We start from the raw sequence: 20,978 nt of genomic DNA, 5'->3' as shown, positions 1-20,978 counted from the left end.
CATCGCTTCATATGCAATCTTAGTCACTTAACATTATCTTACCATCAAAAATAAAGGTACAAGCCAGACATGGTGGAACATACCTGTAATCCCAGCATTGAGAGGCTAAGGCAGGAGGATCATAAATTTTATTTTGTTTTGATACCAGGAATTGAACTCACAACCTCACGCTTTCCAGGCAGGCAGGCACTGTGCCCCTAAGCTACATCTCCAGCCAGGATCATAAACTTAAGCCCGGCCTGGGCAATTTAGCAAGACCCTGTCTCAAAGATTAAAAACACAGGAAACATGTAGCTCATGTAAATACCCTGGGTTCAATCTCCAGTACTGCATAGTAATGGTAATAATAATAAAAATAACGAATAAATAGGCAGGCACTGTAGTACACACATGTAATCACTCTCAGAGGCTGAGACAGAAAGAGCACAAATTTGAGTGGGACCTGAGTAATTTATAAATTTAACAAGACCTATCTCAATATAAAACAGTAACAGTGACAACAGGGCTGGAGATGTAACTCAGTGCAAAGACTCAATTCAGCTCCTACTAACACAAAAATAAATGTCTAAAGCTTGTTTTTGACATGACACATATTCATTTAAAGAATATAAGGAGATATAAGACTCAGCTGAGGTGTCTTCTAACTCAAATGGGGAGACATAGGAATCTGAAACCAATAAGCTGGAACAAAATAAGAATATCTGTTTATCTCCTGACACATGATTTCCAAATGCATTGATGATAAACTATTACATTTTTATGTACCCAGCATGAGTAATAAAGCAGTATCATAAATTGTAGAATATAACTGTCAAAACCAAAGAAAAAGATTATACATAGAACTTAAAAGAAATAGAAAGTAAAATATCAGGGCATCTCTATAGGATAAGAAACAAGACTTTGGCAGATAAGCATTCCAATTAATGATAAACCAGGATAAACTCCAAGTCTTATGCCAGCCCAGATGAAATATTATACTCCAGTTATCTACCTTTCCTTTTATCCAAGAAAATTTCTGTTTACTAATTGATTGGGTTCATTGCTATAAATTAACAAACTTGTGTTCTAACTAGGTAACCTTCAAGTATTATGTGGTTTGTCAATGAGAAGCCATTTCTTAATCTGGGGGCAGGCCCTACATCTATATTCACCTACATTATATCTTGGGAGGCCCAGCTGGAATGCAGACAGCCAAACAATCTCTCTTTACTATCCACCCTCACCTTTCTCACCAACTTCTAACTGTAATACAGGTCACCACAGTCTTGTAAATGTCTGCATCCATCTGAAAAATAAAATCACAGTTCATGTATTGGTAAACAATCAAATGAAGATGGCTGATACTAAAATAATAGCAAGATTATTAGGAAAAAAGCCTTTATCACTAAGTAAGTTCACAATTTATCTTTTAACTTCCCCAGATTACTTTTTTTTGTTTCGGTTTGTTTTTTGGTTTTTGGTTTTTTTTTTTTCTTTTCCTTTTTTATCGGTACCAGGGATCGAACTCACAACCGCATACTTGCAAGGCAGGCGCTTATGCCGCTGAGCTAAATCTCAAGCCCCAGATTACCTTTCTTAGTAAAGTATGTTCATGGCCTTCACAAAAGGAGAAACATTCTTTGGAGAATATGATGGAAACCCAAATCCTGAAGTTCTGGGCATCTTTTACTATAATTTTGCTTAACAGGAGATACTTTGAAACTAAAAATAAATAAATAAATAAAAATTTTAAAACTTTGAAACTTAATCTGATCAAGCCTGTTTACAGGGTATATAGGGGCATTAAAAACTAAAGTACTTCACAGTGAGCAGCAACAAAATTCAGAATATATACAGAAATTTTACAAGACAAAACTAGATTCCTTTAAATAATTTAAGGATAGGGCTGGAGCTGGATGTGGTGGCATATGCATGTAATTCCAGCACCCAGGAGGCTGAGGCAGGAGGGATGTCCTGAGTTTGAGGCCAGCCTGGACTACATAGTGAATTCAATATCAGTCTGAATGACATAGTGAGATCCTGTTTCAAACCTCACCCACCAAGAAATAAAGAATAGAGCTGGAGATATAGTTTAGTAGTAGAGCACTGTCCTGGCATGTACAAAGTCTTGGGTTCCATCCACTGCACCAAAAATCAAACAAAAAATGAGATCTAATTTAAAGGATAAACAGAGAATTTATAAATTTCAAAAGACAAATAGCAACCAGAATCATACACAGATCTTGTCTAGTGCCTAATTCAAGCAAACCAGGTTAAACTTTCCAGGTATGATCACACTATTGTGGCCATATACAGTTTTTTTTGTTTTTCTTTTTTAAGATCTCTTGCCTTTTAAAAGATATATATTAAGGTAGTTACAATGAAATGACAAAATGTCTGGGATTTGCTTCAAAGTACCTGGGGAATGGGAAACAGTTAATTGAAGTATAGATGAAAGACAGCCATAAATTGAAGCTAGATGATTACAAAGAAAAGTTCAGGGCCAGGGATACAGCTCAGTGGCACAGTGCCTGCCTAGCAAGTACAAAGTCCTGAGTTCAATTCCCAGTACCAAAAAAAGAAAAAAGTCTGGTATACTATTCCCTACACTTTTGGATATGTTTGGAGCTTTCCATAATGAAGTTTAAACACACACACACACACACAAATTCACATCCCACAGGTACAAAAGAGGGCACTGTTGGGTGCCCTAGGATAATGGGATACAATTCTCAGGCTAGCTTCCAGCTTTATTAATTAGACAAATTGTCTGGGGTTCCACCATAAATGGACAAGTCTAATACCAACTTAGCTTATCTAATTAGCCTAAGAAAGGACATTATGCTGCTGCTTAGTTACTTACCAGATACCTTTTAATGTCCAAGTTTGCTACCCAATTTTAACTTGAGTTTAAGTCAAATTAAAATAATTTTTGGGCCAGGGATATAGCTCAGTGGCAAAGCGCCTGCCTGGCAAGCACAGGATCCTAAGTCCAATTCCTAGTACCAAATAATAATAATAATATTCAAAACAGGATTCTAGCATCTGTAGAATTTATTCAGCATAACCACAGAGGCATTATCTTCATGCTGTCACAAATACAAACACAGATATAGCACAATATCCATATTTAGCCCAAGTGCATTCCTTTTGAGGCTCATTTATATGTCTTCATGTGCCACAGCCCATCATTTAAATAATGGATATTTTCAATGCCAATTCCTTTGTTGACTTTCTCACTGTGAAAAGGGAAAAGAACATATAAATGTATTTTTATAGGTTTAAACATGGTAAACATAATTCAAAGTACATGTTTATTTTATAATTATTGGGCCACTTGTAGAAAATTTATTGCTATCACTTCTATTATTGTCTATATTAAGGTAATTGCTGTTTTAGTTCATGGTTTGTCTAAGATGGGAGGGTCTCACTATGATGTAATTTAGGCTGGCCTTATGTAGCCCAGGCTGGCCTCCAACTTTAGAGTGATCCTTCTATTCTCCCAAGTGCTGAGATTACAGGTACGTGCCACCATACCTGGCTAGTTCATGTTTTAAAGTGATTTTAACAGTAATTACTGAGTTTACATATGCAGAGGAATGACATTACCAGATCAGCCAAATATCAAACTATTGCATTATCTCTGAAAAAATATTGTAGAGGTCATTTTGGTCGTCGAATGGTTTCCAAAGTTTTAAATATTTTGCTGATATTTTGGTAATATATACTTAGTAGTTCTCTAATATTCCCCATGTCTTATAACACTAGATCAGAAAGTAAGACTTTCTGTGTAGTTCTAAAATAAAAACTAGTGCTTCTTTAAAAGCTAGCAGCAAAATGTTTTCTCCCTCTATTTAAATAACACTACATAAAAATTGCTAAAGTATCACATACATACATACAAAACAGCTGTCCTGGCAATGAGTTCTTTTCAGAGTTCTTAAGAAAGAATGCAATCCTGAAGGCAAACTAGGTTTCAATGGCTTCCTAACAGAAAAAATCAGAAATGAGGCTGTTTGCTTAGATAGTTATAAGATATGGTATGAATTGACAGTAAATTTCAGTATAATTCTGATGCTTCCTGGCTTGTTTACTCATCTCGTAAAAGCTAAGAGGACCTAAAGTGAGACTTACATATCTTCTGCAGACATCTTCATGACTCCAACACATAGAGCATGCTGTTTTCCTTCTGCCATGATTGCCTGAAAATACACAGCTAAGAAAAATACGTATCTCACAAAATGTCTTGGGAAGAGGGTTTCTAATGAACATGTAACCTGTTGGTCACTTTGAACCCATCTGTGTCATCCCTAGACCTTGACTTTTTGAGAGTGAGGAGCTCAGAGAGTCTGTGGGTACACTCTACACAATAAATGTTACATGAATGAAATCTAATAATCATTTTGGTTTCAAGTTTCAATGTTAATACTACAACCTCATACCAACAAAAAACAGAATACATCATAGAAAAAGACACAATTTCTTGAACATAAACACTGAAAGGTGAAATAAGTATCAATTCTTTCTGTTTTGATCACTGACTGGTATCTTTATGTAAAGGATAGATTAAAATCATAATTATATTCCCATTCTATTTTGAATGCCCTATGTAAGTTTCAACCCCAAATAGACTTGGTTGTCCTTTGGAGCTTCTGGGATGCTGAACACTGCAATATGTATTTTTAAAGGATCAAGGGTACACAAGAACTCTCTATGCTATTTTTTGCAATTTCCTGAAAACTATAAAATTATTTCAAAATATTAAAAATCCATTTTTTGAGGATTTCACTATGTAGTCCAGGTTGTCTTTGAAGTGACTATGTAGCCCAGGATGGGCCTGAACTCATGATCCTACTGACTCTGTCTTCTGAATGTGGTGATTTCAGGTGTGCAACACTAAGCCCAGATCAAAATATGCATTATTTTTTAGAAGTTTCCAGGTGTGGTAACATATACCTTCTATGATCCAAGCTACTCAGAAGGCTGAGGCAAGAGCACGGCTTGAGCACAGGAGTTAAAGACTGGCTGGGCAACATAGGAAAACTCAACTAAAAAAAAAAGTCTAGGTACTAGGAAAAGTTCTGTTTACGGGAAAGCCCAAAACAAAACATCAATCAGCACTTAAAGAAACCATAAAGCTAAAAAAGTAGACTGTCCTCACAGAATACTTTTCTCTACTGGCTTTCAATTTATCCATCCATTTTTCAGAAATATATGAACACCTATTATGTGACTTGTATTAATATCAACATAAGCTGTTCCTAAAATGTAAACACACAACTTACTCTCCCCCTGAGCTATAACTGCCACAACAGAGGATAGCCTGCTTTTGAGCATAAGACATACTCTTAAACCCACTCCAGGGGTACTCTTACTCCATAGTGATTTCCCCACGCCTTTCCTCAACCTGAGGCAAATGACCACTGGAGAGCAAGGCTTCCTCTGTGGACTAGTGCACAAAACATACTTAATCCATAATATATCTGAATTAGTACTGCAGAAATAGAAATAGTGCAGAATTATCCAGCTACATGAGTTGAACAGATCCTTAAAAACGATTTAGGGCCACATGAGGTAGTACACACCTATAATCCCAGTTACTTGGTAGACTAAGAAAGGAAAATCCCAAATTCAAGGCCAGACTAGAAAATTAATCAAGATCCTATTCAAATTTTTTAAAAAGGGGAGATTAAAAAAAGAAGAAACAAAAAGGGGGCCTAAGGTGTAGCTTAGTGATAGAGTACTTCTGGATTGGGTCCCCAGAATGGCAAAAACAAATCAAAAAATACTATTCAGGATGCTGAGATTTCTCTTTCAGACAACAAAGAGAAACCCTAAAAAAACCACTTTAAGGTATAGGAATATAGTTTAATTGTAGAGTGCATGCTTAGTATATGATGCCCTGGGTTCTATCCCTACTGCCAGGAAAAAAAAAAAAAAAACTTTTCAGATCAGGTTCAGTGCTACACACCTGTAATCCCAGCTACTCAGGAGACTAATGCAGAAGGATCACTTCAAGATCAGCCTGGGCAACTTAGCAAAACCCTATCTCAAAATAAAAACATAAAACAGACTAGCAATATAGCTGTGATAGAGCATTTGCCTAGCATATGCAAGGCCCTGAGTTTAACCTCCAGCAGTATCCAAAAAATAATAATTTTTAAAATAAAAGTTGGATATTGCCAATATTTCTCACTCCTGATACAAAACTGTGGCTTGAGAAAAGAAAAACTATACCCGCTGCATACATTCTTTTCCTTTTTGAGCGTTTCTACTCCATGGTATCTGAGTGAATCAAATTAAAATGGCAAACTGATGTCCAAAAAAACTGAGCCAACCATATCACCTGTAGCCTTTCTATTAGTAATCAAGTGTTTCACATGGTGTCCCAGGTCCAATAACAAAAGGTCTTTTTACTGGTCTGCAATGCAGTTTGGGCTCTTTAATAACTATAATTTCTTTCTTTTCTTTTTTTTCAGTATAAGGGATTGAACTCAGTGTTTTGTGCATGTTAGGCAAGTACCCTACCACTGAGCTCCATCTTTAATCCTCTGTATTTTATTTTAAGACAAGGTCTTATCAAATTGGTCAGGCTGGTCTTGAATTTGCCATCTTTTTTCCTCCACCTCCAGAATGGCTGGGATTATAGGCATGCACCACCATGGCCATCTTGTAACTTGTTTTATTTAAATCCTATGAAACAATCAAGATAAAACATAATTTAGTATAAATAAATTTTAAGCTACTTCCTGTTTCTTCAAATGTAACCAGGAAGGTATGGAGTACATCTAAGGTGCTCCTGGATCTTCCAATAATGACAAGAATATAATCAATACATTTTTTTCAGCAGTTAGAACTGAGGAAGGATACAACAATGGTATCTGCTGCAGCAGGATAAAGCTTGGCTCCTGGAGAAGTTAAGCCAGGACACATGATATTTGCTCCACTGAGTACAAATTTGATGGCTCCTTTATCAACCTGCTGATGTGGCAGGATAAAAGGATCTACAAGAGAAAAAAAATTACATAAATTAACAAGACTTAAGATGCAACAAAAAAGTAAAGGACATGAACAAATATTTTCATCCAATTACATTACTTTCTGACAGATGCAAAATAAACCTAAAACACTAACTTTGCCAATAAAATTGGTAAATATTTTAAGAAAATTAATTCCCAGTGCTAGCACATCTAGGAACACTGGCATCCTCACATACTGCTAGAAGACTTATAAAACAAGTATGTACACAAAAAGTATTATGCAAGTCTATAACAAAACCATGCTTCTGGAGAATGCATGATTCCCTGAGAAATGTTCATGATACAATGTTTAGTGAACAAAGCAGAATAAAAGAAAACTGACAATGTACGATGTGTGAACTATTGTTATCCCGATTGATGTGCTTTAAAGTTCTATTTGTAGATTTTTTTCTTCTTTTTTTCTTTCTTTTTATGTTTGAATAAAATGGATTTTTAAAAAATTAAAATTAAAAATAAAAGATTAGTGATTACTAGAGGTTGGGGAAGAGAAGAACAGTAACTAGGTAGAGCACATTTACATCAATAAAATTATGCTGAATGATACCCTAACAGTGATACACAAACATTTTGTGTTTGGCAAAACCCACAGAACTATACAAGAGTGAACCCTAATGTAAACTACAGACTTTCATTAATAAGGTATAAGACTGGTTTATCATTTATAACAATCGTATCCTACCAGTGCAAGATATTAATAAAAGGAGAAACTCTGAAACAGTGAGCCCAATTTAAAAAGGAGAAAAGGGGCCAGAAGTGTTGCTCAGAAGTGGAGTTCAGAAGCATCTAAAAGGCCCTTGGCTTTATCCCTAGCATCCTCTCTCCCCACAAAATAAAAAGCTAGGTATGGCAGTGCATACCTCTAGTCCCAGCACTTTGAGAGGCTGAGGCAAAAGGACTACAAGTGCAAGTCCCACCTGAGCAACTTAGCAAACTCTGTCTCAAAATAAAAATGTCTGGGGATGTAGCTCAGTATGAAGGCCCTGGATTCAGTCCCTAGCACTGGGGGAAAAAAAGGTGTTTACACGCATCACACAGGAAATATTTGGATGTAAGTACATCAATACATTAACAATAATTAATTCTTATTAATTAGCTATATATTTGTTTTCAAAATGTGCATATATTCCTTTTGTAATCTTTTTTAAAATGCATGCTTGTGTCTACTAATAATTTATAATCAAACAACTAAAGAAGGATTTCAAACAATGACTAAGGGAAAAAACCTTTTAAGCTTTTCAAAGAATCTCTACAATGATAATAACAAGTAAAATATTTACTTTTTTAATGCCTTACCACTAGTCCTCTTACTAGTAGAAAGGTAAGTCAAAAGACCACAAATTCTTCAAAGAGCTCCAAATTAAACAATTTACCAAGAAAAGGAACCTAAAGGAATGCATCTACTATTCATAAGGCATAATTTTTTTTCTGGGTCTTCATCCGCATTAGTATCTGCCTCTTGATGATGATTGTGATCATAATTATGATGATTTTAAGTAGCAGTGAACACTGACTGAACAATTATTACATCATTATCAAGGCTGCCATATACTGAATACCTCCTATGTCCAGGCATTGTGTTAAGTACATTACGTGCACTATATCATTTAATCTTCACAACCCTGAGGAGATACACAACTATAGTGTTCATATTTTAAAGATAAAAAAGCAGAGTTTAAAGAGGTTAAGTAATTGGCCAAAAATGACATGCACTAAGAATTGAATATAGGTCTGCCTAAAACCAAGTTCATGTTTTAAATCACATTATCTTGCTTTTTGCATTACAATAGCTAAAATGTTCTAAAGGGTCAATCCCTGACAAAGTATCATTAAACACAATGATTCTTTCCCCAAAATTTATCATGACAATGCTCAACTTATAGAAAAGCTGGAAGAACAGTTCATTCAACATCCAGGAAATATCCACATATCTACCTAAATGTAATAATTGTTCATTAGCCCTTTGCACCTCTCTTTCTCCCCGTCCTTCCCTCCTTCCCTCCCCCTATTTGTTCAGACAGCATCTCACTATAGCCAAGGCTGGCCCCAAACTTAAAATTCTCTTATTTCAATCTCTATTTATAGACATACACTTTTTTCATCTGGCATTTTAAAGTAAGTTCAGACATAATGCTTCACCATAAATAAGCAAATCTCTTCCAACAATAAAACCATTCTCCTAAAACCACAATAATAACATCATGCCTAATAATTTAACAAAATCGCTACAATAACATTTCATAGCCAAAATAACATTTGAATTTCCTAAATAGTCCTAAGAAACTTCTTTTATAAAACCTTTTTGCTATTGTATCGATTCAATTTCTTTCAGTATTTTAACCTGATAAAAATCAATATTTAATCAAATGCATGTAATTATTCCCTTGGTAAATATTAAAATGTTTCACCTCTTCAAAGACTTGCCTTAGAGGTTTACTGCTCCTGACCATAATTCACAATTTATTTCCTCTTAGCAAAAGGCCAAATTCATAGCTGGGCGTGGTGGTGCACTCCTGCAATCCCAGCACTTGGGAGCCTGAGGCAGGAGAATTGTTTGCAAATTCAAGAACAGCCTGGGCTACAAATCCAGCCCAAGGCCAGCCTGAACTACATAGTGAGACCCTGTCTCAAAAGACAAAATAAAGCCAAATTCATTCAGTCACCACTACCATCACCACCACCAATAGACACCTCCTTTCCTCTTCTGTCTTTTGGCTAGAATACAGACTGAAAAGCAAAAATTTTATTTCCCATTTGAAAATGTCTTGTGCACTCGAATTATAGCTTCCTTGGATTTTCTTTTCTAATATATGTAGTCTAATAACCTGCAAATGTGGGTATGAAATAAATATTATTTGTTTTTATAACATCTGACCATGACACTCAACTAGTGATAAGTGAGATTCTCGAATTAAGCCAATGCTTTCCTATTCATAGAATTATCTTCACTGGGCATATCTAGATACAGATTTAAATGATGAAAATGTGCACAGCCCCTATCACAGTTTATGAATACATATCATATAATGAACTAATTCTTGTCTATTTTCCAAACTAGACTAGTAGCTTCATAAGCACAGGGAGCATATCTGTCTTTCCTTACAGTTATATCTCTGTACCTAGCTCAGTGCCTGACACATAGCAAGTCCAATAAATATTTGTTGAGTGAATTTTTTTTCTTGGGTTATGAGATGATTTGCATTTTTAAACTTACCACAAAATGGGCATTGACTAATATTTACTACCTAATACTAATAAATAACAAATTAGTTGTCAGAAGTCACTTTCAACTCCTTTTGTCTTTCTGTACTCTCAAATGCACATTTCTAACAAGACTTACATTTGTGAAGTAACCTTAGAGTTGGATAAAAAGGCCCTTCTCTTTGTCTAAAAAATAGTAATTCTCCATTTACTGTAAGGATTTCTATATGTTCATGGCTGTAAGACAAATTTCACAAAAGTACCAAGTTAGAAATTTTCTTTCAAAAATAAATGTAAATGAAACATCCTTTAAAATTTACAACATGAAACATGCATACACAAGGATAGTAATTTTTTGAGATTCTGGTGGTTTTTTTTTTTTTTTTTTTTTTTTTTTTTTTTGGTACCAGGAATTGAACTCATGATCTCACGCTTGCCAGGCAGGTGCTGTGTAATTGAACTATATCCCTGGCCCAGGATAGTAATTTTTCAAATTTCAGAAAAGATCCTCGCCAAAAACATTGTTTACATTGGTTTTCCAATCATATCAGTCAAGTAAAGAAAAAGGAAAAACATGACCTGCTACAACCAATTTTATTTCACATTTTTACCACTTTAATTCCATTATTAAGTAATTCCATATAGAACTGAAATAAATACAACTTCAAATGAAAACAATTAACTTCAGCAGAAAAAATTAAAAAAACTCTTTTAACTCTATCATAATCAATATCTACAGCTACATTTTTCATGGGTATAAAAATATTTATCATTAATCTATAAATAGTTAATGCAAAAATAATTCTACATATCTGAAATGAGCACAACCTAATCATTTACTATTCAGCTACTCGAAGCATTACATAGAGAAAAAACAAAGACTTACCATCGGACTATTTTGACAGGATCTTTCTTAGGCATGATTTGATTAAGCCATGGTTCAATACCTGGAAATTGCTCTATCAATTGATTCTTAATACCCTTAATAACTGAGGTTTTCAACTGGATGCAGTTGGACACATTTTCTTTTTCATCAAATCTGCCAAGTGATTTTGCAAGAAAAAAAAAGGCATTGCTAAACAGAAGTATCAGAGTACCTGAAGGATAATGTTCTGGTTAATCATCCGTTCCCAAGTAAGTACTTAGATGCTTATAAAATAATTATGAAATAAATGTTTTTTAAAGTACCAATTCCCTTTTATTCTGGTAGGTACAGAACAAACATTTTAATACCATATTAAAATACGATCCCAGAACCACACACACACACACAAAAAAAAAAAAAAAAAAAAAACTGGAGGAGGGATGAGAAACAGTTTGCATTATTATCTGTAATGAACCAGAAAATGCCTTTCCCAAAGAATCTTACTCAAAGAAAGAGACTTCCACCAATAATGTGTTTTTGAAAAAAAAAATCTTCATGCATCAAAAGGACCAATCCAAGCACAACAAAAAAACTGGCCCGTTAGGCTATCTAACCTGCCGAGTCTGTTTTAAAATGTGATGATGATGATGTAGATTTCTAAGATACCTATATATTTTTGTTCAAAAATTCATGCACAAAACCCACCTTCCTTTGCCCATGTTCCTTTCCCCTTTGCTTTTTGCGTCTACCAAATCTGGAAGGCAAACCCACTATGTAGGATCCCAGAGAATTTTGTCTTCCTTACAATGAATAGCCTACGGGGTAATCGCGTTATTTTCGAGACAAGGTTAACCTGGCTACTAGGCAATAGGCATGACAGGCCGCTTGCTTCCTGTCACCCAGACTCCTTCACTCCCATGACCCAGGAAGTCAAGCCTTCCCTTATTCAGTTCATAACTAATAAACATATGGCAGCGAGTGCAGGGCTCTCCTCTCAGCTCAAGAGGATATGCCCCTAAATCACACAGCAAGGATGTGATTGGTAGAACCCTAGGAGTGAAAAAAGAATTGCGGGAGGGGGCAAAAGAAAAGAGGTAAGGAGACGGAAAAATGGAAGTAGAGGGACCAAAATCCGATCGAGGATTACGGATGGAAAGCTTAAAGAAGTGTTGCAAGTTGCAAGTGACAGCACAGTACTATAGAAAACCTTAGGGAGTCAGGATGGCAGGGGCGGGGGAGAGAGAAAGAGGATCGTTGCTCTCGCCCTCTTCCCCACCCTCATCCCCACCGCCTTTGTGAGCAGCCGTGGAGTCCACAGCAATGTCCTTACTTCTTGAACATGATCCAAGGTGAAGGGGGCGACGATAGGGAAGGGCCCGGAATGGGAAAGAAATTGAATTAGCAAAGGTCCGGCAGATCCCCCTTACACGAGGAAGGCCGGCACTGACAGTCTGAGCTGTTGTCGTAATCCGGAAGGTGAGAACACCGGCCGCGCTTTACGGCTCGGAGTGAAATCTGACTACTTCCGCTCCTGTAAACTCCACGTAGGCGTTTTTGCCGGTTCCTTTGGGGTGACAGATTTCTCTCCATTGGGGGCCGCCTGAAAGGCGGGACTTGAAAAGGAAGAAGTGATAGTGCAATTCTATCTAGTTGCAGAAAGAGAAGAATGGAGGAAGTGGGGAATCAATCGTAGCAGTGGGTATGGTAGTTACGTCAGTTACGGATTCCTCAAAGGGTCAAGATTATTCCATGCTTAGATGCTACTTGTTTATCTAAATTGTGGGGTGAGAATGTTTTTGTGTCCTGTCTAGGCAACCGAATAGATTGCTGATTACCGACCAGCATGAACCCAGGCAATCCTCATAGCTTCATGTTAAAGTGTACTGGTAAGGTTTTCAGTTTTAGCAAAAGTGAAAATACAAGACTCCAGTTAAAACTGAATTTCACATAAACTGTTTAATACATTTGTAGTGTTAATATACCTTATCAATATTTTAGGCATATTTCACCAAAAATATATAGTCGCTATCTAAATTTAATTGAGTATCCTCTTTGTTAACTGGTGCCCCCATAGAATTAATAAGTAAAAATCACTAGTTGCAGTCCTCTGCCTGCCCTGGTACTTATAAGTTGACCTATAAATCAGAAGTAATTCCCTTGAAAGCTAAAAGTGTCCTCTAACTTTCTAACATACTCTGAAAGGATAACAGCTGAAGAAACACGTTTTACTTATGTAAATTTTTCACACTAATATATATCCCCAGATCTTTAAAAAAATTTTTAATTTTTATTTTATTTTTTGGAGACAGAGCCTCGCTACAATTTCTAGCTGGACTCACACTTGCATACAGCTGCTTCAATGTCCCGGTGTGCTGAGATTACAGGCATGTACTACCAGACCTGAGATATTCATTTAATTTTTAAGAAGAGGGACAGAGCAATAATCCCAGCACTCAGGAAGCTGAGACAGGAAGATTGCCTCAAGTTCAAGGCCAGTCTGAACTACATAGTGAGACCCTGCCTTTAAAAAAAACTAAAAAGAGGGCTAGTATAAAATTAATATGCCAATCAAGCCAGGAGTAGTGGTGCACAGCTTTTGAGCCCAGCCTGAACAATTTAGCCACTTAGCAAGACCAGTCTCAAAAAATTTTTAAAGAGTTGAGGATAGCTCAGTGGAAAAGCTCTGGAAAAAGGAGGGAGGATGTTGATCAGCAAAGGAAGCACAGAAAAAATTTAAAGCCTGAACAGGCACTAAAGAGGTGACAAGCATTGGGTAGTAAAAAAAAATACATCTTTTCAGAAAGCAGATACTAGGGGCTGGGGATTTAGCTCAGCAGCATAAGCGCCTGCCTTGCAAGCGGGCAGTAAAAAGGAAAAAGACAAAAAAAAAAAAAAAAAGAAAGCAGATACTCTATATTAGGGGCATAGAGACCATTAGAGCAATCTTTTTTCTGTTTGTTTGTTTCTTTTTTTTGTAGCAGGGCTTCCCTATATGGTTTTGGAGTGGCCTTGAATTCACTTTGTAGCCAGGCTGGCCTCAGACTCAGCGGTCTTCCTGCCTCAGCCTCCCAAGTGCTGAGATTACAGGCTTGCACCACTGCACCCTGCATTAGAGCAATCTTAACAAATGGTAGTATACATTTACATTGTTCCAACTATTTTACCTTGTTTTGATTCTATGGTGTCAATAATCTTTTTTTTTTTTTTTGAGACATGATCTCACTGTAGTTTAGGCTGATCTTGGACTCACTGTGTAACCCAGGGTTGCCTGGAATTCACAGTGATCCTCCTGCCTCAGCCTCCTGAGCGCTGTACTTACAGATGTGCGTCACCACATGAGGCATGTAATTTTCAGATTATAATTTTGCTTCCTACAAAGATCTCACCTCAGAGAAAGAATTTACTATTTTCACATCAAATTGGTGTAAAAAATAATGTTTGTCTTCATAAATTAATACACTGGTATTGAATATGGTGGAGTTGGAAGATGAGGCAGGAGAATCACCATGAGTTCGAGACCAGCCTGGGCTGCATAATGAACTCAAGGCTATCCTGCACTACACAGTGAGACCTTGTCAAATAAATAAATAAATCAGCATCCTCATTTATATTATTGGTCTCATGTGAGCATCCTTAGCATGAATCCACATGCCCAGCATCAGTCACCTCTGGGACATTTAGAAGACTGAATTTATGAACATGCAAAACTGAAAGCACAAAAAAATGATGCATAGACCCCAAGCTGTTATGCTTCTTGCCAAACATCCTTGCTTTCCTGGCAACTCTTTCATCTCTCTGGGATCCGGCCATTTAACAACACATACATTATAATGGCAATAAATAGCTATTATTAAGTACTTTGAGTTGACCAAAAATAGATAATTTTCATTAAATCTTACACAGCCTGCAATGGGATTATAACCATAAACCCTCCATAAATTGCAAATATTAAATTGAAAGTGCATTCAATACACCTAACATCATAGCTTAGCAACCGAGAGCATAGTGGAGTATCAGTTGTTTCCTCTCATGATCCTATGGCTGATGAAGCTACAGCTCACTGCTGCCACAGCCCAGGTTAGTGAGGGAACACTATACCAAATATCACTAGCCTGGAGGAAAAATCAAAATTTAAAGTATAATTTATACTGAATGTGCATTGTTTTCATACTATAAAGTCAAAAAATTCTGAAGTTGAACTGTCGTAATTTTGGGACTGTTTGTATATGGTAATATGATGCATAATAAATATATAGTTCACTAGTAAATAAAAATTAATATTATAGACCCAGAAATTAATAAAACCTGGATGGACTTTTATTTCATTTCATTTTTTGAAACAAGGTATCACTATATATGGTTCAGGCTAGCCTTAGACTCACTTATATAGCCTAAATTAGCCTTGAACTCACAGCAATCCTCCTGCCTCAGCCTCCCAAATGCTGGGATTGCAGGCATACACCACCACACCCAGCTGGATGGACTTCCTAATTTCTTAAAATTTTAATTTGACAAGCCTACTAATTTTAGATTTACTCAAAAGTATGCTGAAAATGTGTAGTGCTAAAAGCAAAGCCTTTTAATTCTATAAAAATCATACATATCTAGGGTTGTAACTCACTGATGTTTGCCTAGTATGTGCCAATCCCTGAGTTGAATTCGCCAAAATTCAAACAAAATTATACATACTCTAAATTATAAGAAATCTTGGACAGGATTTCACTATGCAGTTCTGGCCAACCTTGAACTTACTTTGTAGTCCAGGCTAGCCTCAAACTTGTGGTGATCTTCCTGCCTCAGTCTCCCAGAGTGCTAGAATTATAGGCCTGTGCCAGCACGCCTACCTGATACTGAGTTGTAAATGCTATCCTTACGAAATCAATTCTGTTTACCCAAGGTTATGTTTGAGGGTTTGCTCCTAAGAAAGAATTTGCTTTCAAATACATCATTACTATTAAAAAAAAAACCCTTTATGTCATAAAATGAATACCTGAAAAAAAACCTTTATGTCATAAAACGAATACCTGAAAATAAACTTCCTCAAAAATTTAAAATGAACTTCATTTATTTGTGTAATAAATATTTATAAAGGACTCTTGTTTTAGACATACATGCTCTCTGTCCTATAATTTGTGCATAATGTTCTGGGCAGCCTATTTCATGATGGTCTTGAATACACATGTAGCACAGGACACAGAAATCTCACATCCACCAAACATTTAACTGAAATAAATAACCTGGCTATAATAAACATTTAATGTTTAACAATTCTGTTTGTCAGCTTGGGATTCTGAAAGTGTTTTTATAGGTTCTTTTTTTTTTTTTTTTTAGACAGAGTTTCACTATGTGGTTCAGACTGGCCTTGAACTCACTTTGTAGCCCAGGCTGGCTTCAAACTCACAGCAATCCTCCTGCCTCAGCTTCCCGAGTGCTGGGATTACAGATGTGTACCACCATGCCTGATTTATGGGTTCATTGTTTATTTGGTTCTTTTATTTGTTTGTTCTCTGTGTTTGAGAGACAGGGTCTCACTCTGCAGTTCAGGCTAGCCTTGAGCTCACTTTGTAGTCCCAGTCAGTCTCGAATTTGGAACAATCCTCCTGACTCAGCCTCCCAACTGCTGGGATTATAGGCATTCACCAGCATGCCTGGTTTATAGGCTCGTTTTAATACAAGGCTCTAAAATACCTTCCAGGGAAGTTTACAGAAAGGTGCTCTTTTCTTTTTCATAAACTTCTTAAGCACTAGGCATGGCACCCAATACATTTAGAGTGTCCTTTTTTAGGAGCTAGGCCACAGCTTTGAACACCAGAGAAGCTGCTTTCATGTCAAGAAAAAAAATTGGACCACTGCCAGACCCCTGCTGGGCCTCACATCTCCTAGGATCTACAGCCTGTGAAGTTTTCCGGTAGGCTCACATTTCCTGCAAACTGCCTCTCAGCCTTACACTTTAGAGGAAGCTACAGCCAGGCTTTATATCCCCTTATTAGAACAAAACAAACCTATGAATCACACCAGTTCTCCACTACCACCATGGATCACTCTGCAGAGCACAGGTGAGAGAGTGCACTGGCTCTTCCAGTTGCCTGGATCCTCCTGTGCCTAGCAGCAGTATAAGGAATGTCAACAAAACTGAGCCCCCACTTACAGTCCTCGAACAGTGCTAAATTTGGGGAGGAGGGAGCCCCTTATTTATCAGGACTTTCAACACTAACCATCTAAACTTGCTATGTGCCACACACCCTATAGCTCACTCACATGTGTACTTTCCTCTGTTATTGTCACATATGGAAGCACATAGTTTGACTATTTGACCATGGGTAAGTTACTTAAACCTCAGGTCTGCTCATCTGTAAAATTAAGGTTCTACTTCATGGGGTTGTTATGAGGACTAAACAAGATAATCCATACAAACCACTCTTACAGTACTGTATTAGTTAAGATATTGTTGTTCTTCTTTTTCCCCTCCCCTGCTACCCTCTCCCTCCTCTTTTTTCCTTCTTCCTCCTCCTCTAGCCACATTCCCATATTACTCTGTGCTTCTTCTCCCTGGACATTCCCACTTGTACCTCTACTTCTAGGGACTCGGCTATGCCTCCTGGAACACCATTTGATGATTAATAAACTCTGACTACCCTGAAATTCATCCTTGGATAGCCACTCACTGTTTTTTATTAGCCCATGTGTGCAGTACATAATGATCACATTATTCATCATGGGGAATTTGCCCTGATTTCCTCACAAGGCTGCAGCATCCCTTACAGCCCTTTCTATTGAAAATAGATTATACCAACCCACCACTCACAGTGCTGTGAAGAGTGAGTTATGTGTCTTCTTCCAGCCAAAATGCAACTTGCAGGCAACTCTTCCTCCACTCTCATGTATACCCCCATCCTTCTTCTTCTGAGTTTCACATTTGGCCACACCTTGATTTCACCTCTCCACTGTCTACTCATTCATCAAAGACTAGCATGTGATTGACAGTCTTTCTTCCCTCATCCTTAGAGTTACTAAGCACTGTAAGAAAAAAATCACTCAGCTAAACAGACTAGTACCACTCTGAATTCATGATTACCGACCTCAAGTGGACCTTAAATTCATTTGGGGATTCCTGTCACGATTTTAACTCCCTCATTTATTCATCCCAGTGATACTGTCTAAGCTTCTCCATTCTCAAAATTCCAGCTCCTAGACAACTCTAAATAACTTACACTCTAAAGATAAGATAGAAGTCTCCAGATTGGACATTACTTCCTAACTACCATACTAGCACTGTATCTGTGCCATTCTTTCCCACTATTAAAAAGATAGCCCTCTTCCAAGCTATAATTCCGTTACCTGCAACATTGATCCCAGCCATGGATGGGTCTTTTCATTAACTTTAATCAAATTACTCTCTCTCTGTGTCTCTCTGTCTCTCTCTCTCTGTCTCTCTTTCTGTCTCTGTCTCTCTGTCTCTCTGTCTCTCTGTCTCTCTCTCTCTCTCTCTCTCCCTTTGTCTTTTTGAGACAGTCTTGTTATGCAATTGAGCCTGGCCTTGAACTCACTTTGTAGCCCAAGCTGGTCTTAAACTCCAATGATTCTCCTGCCTCAGCCTCCTGAGTGCTGGGATTACAACCATGCAACACCACATCCGGCTCTGTCCTCTCAGTTTTCTCAAAAGAAATGCACAAATATTTCCACATTATAGAGCATTCAAATGACCCAGAAATATAATGACAATAATAATATCTAGGATCAGGGATTTAGCTCAGTGGCATAAGCACCTGCCTGGCAAGTGCAAGGTTGTGAGGTTGATCCCCTGTACCAAAAAAACCCAAACCAAACCAACAAAAAAGATAATAATAATGCCTAACATTTATTACCCTCAGCCAAGCACTGCTGAAAGTTCTTTCACTCCATTGGAGTGGCTAATAAACTGCATACCAAGTAATTTTTCCATTTTTAGGCATGAAGAAACTGAAGGAAAAGGAGGCTAAGTAACTTGGCCCAAGATTATCCAGTTAGGAAGTCATCCTGTACCCATCTCCATGCTTCCTCAACTACTGAAGTCTTCCCACCATATCTTCTGGAACTCATTTTCATCATTAGACAAACTTCCTATATTCTCAGCCTCCTTTCTGTGTGCTTCCTTCATCTTATTCTAAAAGAAACTGGGATCTTCCCTGAAGTCACTGTTTCCCCCATACCCTTCAAATGATGGCTGGTTACTGTCCCACAGGATTAGGTCCATGTCCTCCTTGTTCCTTATTAACACTTCTGACCATTCTTCTCCCTCAAACTCCCTTGCTTTGAGTGCCAATAAATATTTTCCTCCCATGGCCCACTCACTGTTGCTGTCATCTACTGACTTGTACATTACTCCCCTTCTTTGCTCAAGTATAACTCTAGGATACTGTCGCCCAACATTAATTCTACCATAAATACTGAGTATACACACACACACACACACACACACACACACACATATACTCGATCCACTCAATTTCCTTTTCTCTCAGTTCTTTTTGTTTGTTTGTTTTTTGGGTTGTTTTGTTTTGTTTTTCGATACTGAAAGTTGAAGTCAGGACCTTGTTCTTGCCAGGCAGGGGCTGTGCCACTGAGCTAAATTCCTGGTCACTCTCAGTTCTTAAAGTCCATTCTGCTAGTGACCTTGCTTACCCTTTACCTTATCTCAGCTGCTCTCTTTCCATGGTCATCCTCTAGACTGATTTTAGCAGGATCTGAAAACGGTTATAATCTTATGTGTCCCATTCTGTCATTGTTGTTTAGTTTTGTAGGGTTGGGTTTGCAGGGTTGTTTCTGGTTTTTATTTTGTTTTGTTTTTGAGTCAATACCTCACTAGGTTTCCCAGTTTGACTTCAAACTCCCAGATTTAAATGATTCTACTTCCTTACTAGCTAGGATGATAGGGGCACACCACCATACCCAGTTTATGTATTTCCACTCAAACAAGCACCTCTTTACTTTTCTTTATTTCTTTTTTGTGGCACCGGGGGTCTTTTTCTTTTTTTTTGTACCAGGGATGGAACTCACAACTTCATGCTTACCAGGCAGGTGCTTGTGACACTGAGCTAAATCCCTGGCCCACCCCTCTTTTCTTTATTGCTCACTCCCTGAAGTATGTTGACTTCAACAATCCCCCGTCTCCTACTCAAATCCAATCCACTGACATTACCAACAGCTCCCTGTGCCCCCCTCTCACCTCCTCACTTCCCCCTTAAGTCTGCTTGCCTTCCCTGGTCAGTCATCATAAACACTCTATTCCATGCAGCCTCAATTCCCTTTCCTCCCTTCACTTTCATATACTCACTTAGCAAAACCCCGACCTCTGATGAATCCCGTCTTGCTGTCTTCATCCATTTTCTGTAAATGTAACAAAACCTGAGCTCAGGTAACTTATAATGACTAAGAGCTTATCTGGCTTGCAATTCGAAAAGCTGGGAACTCCAGTATCAACTCTGAGGCTGGCTCCCTGTTGCTGACATCTGATGAGGGCCTCCCTGCCGTGTCATGACATGGCAGGAGGCATCACATGATGACTCAGAACAAGCTTGCTAATTTGGGTCTCTCTGCCTCCTCCTATAAAGCTACTAATGCCACATGGGGTGCTTCTCCCTGATGACCTTATCTAATCCTAATAGCCTCCCCAGAAGGCCACACCTCCACATACCATCAACATATGACTTTGGAGATTAAGTTTCCAACACATGAATTTTAGAGGGCACACCCTGTTATGGTTTAAATGTGTTCTCCTTCAACCACAAAAAACTTTTAAATAAATAAATGTGTCCTCCAAATTTTATGTACTAGAAATTCCCCACAGTCATATATGATGGTAGACTTTGAATGTGGGGCCTTTCAATCAAAATTAGAATTAGATGAGGTTATGAGAG

General features: G+C 37.6%; 1 protein-coding gene and 1 long non-coding RNA gene across 10 annotated transcripts; one reads left to right on the top strand and one right to left on the bottom strand.

Moving 5' to 3' along the window:
• Positions 1–3,015: 3,015 nt before the first annotated feature.
• Mcts1 (MCTS1 re-initiation and release factor) lies at positions 3,016–20,630 on the bottom strand. Of its 9 annotated transcripts, XM_063246352.1 has the most exons (8): positions 20,396–20,546; positions 17,888–18,099; positions 11,104–11,256; positions 10,357–10,454; positions 6,850–6,983; positions 4,114–4,181; positions 3,878–3,966; positions 3,016–3,218 (listed from the first exon to the last, which is right to left on the bottom strand). In XM_063246352.1, exons 3-8 carry the CDS (start codon positions 11,136–11,138, stop codon positions 3,172–3,174), a joined length of 471 nt encoding a protein of 156 aa, XP_063102422.1. In that variant the 5' UTR covers positions 11,139–11,256; positions 17,888–18,099; positions 20,396–20,546; the 3' UTR covers positions 3,016–3,171. The 9 variants fall into 9 exon arrangements, with proteins under 9 accessions (XP_063102422.1, XP_063102418.1, XP_063102420.1 ...); XM_063246348.1 differs by lacking the exon at positions 17,888–18,099 and having other exon boundaries at positions 11,104–11,314; positions 20,396–20,592; XM_063246350.1 differs by lacking the exon at positions 17,888–18,099 and having other exon boundaries at positions 20,396–20,587.
• LOC134475498 (uncharacterized) lies at positions 12,037–17,251 on the top strand. Its single transcript, XR_010046641.1, has 3 exons — positions 12,037–12,176; positions 12,894–12,968; positions 16,868–17,251. It is a non-coding gene; the product is annotated as an uncharacterized LOC134475498 (long non-coding RNA).
• Positions 20,631–20,978: the final 348 nt, after the last annotated feature.

The sequence above is a fragment of the Cavia porcellus genome, unplaced genomic scaffold (genome assembly GCF_034190915.1).
Source record: "Cavia porcellus strain 051 isolate PalLab524CR breed Dunkin Hartley unplaced genomic scaffold, mCavPor4.1 scaffold_3, whole genome shotgun sequence".
Classification (NCBI taxonomy): domain Eukaryota; kingdom Metazoa; phylum Chordata; class Mammalia; order Rodentia; family Caviidae; genus Cavia; species Cavia porcellus.
The sequence above is the reverse complement of the archived record's forward strand: the minus strand, read 5'-3'. Positions and strand labels throughout refer to the sequence as shown.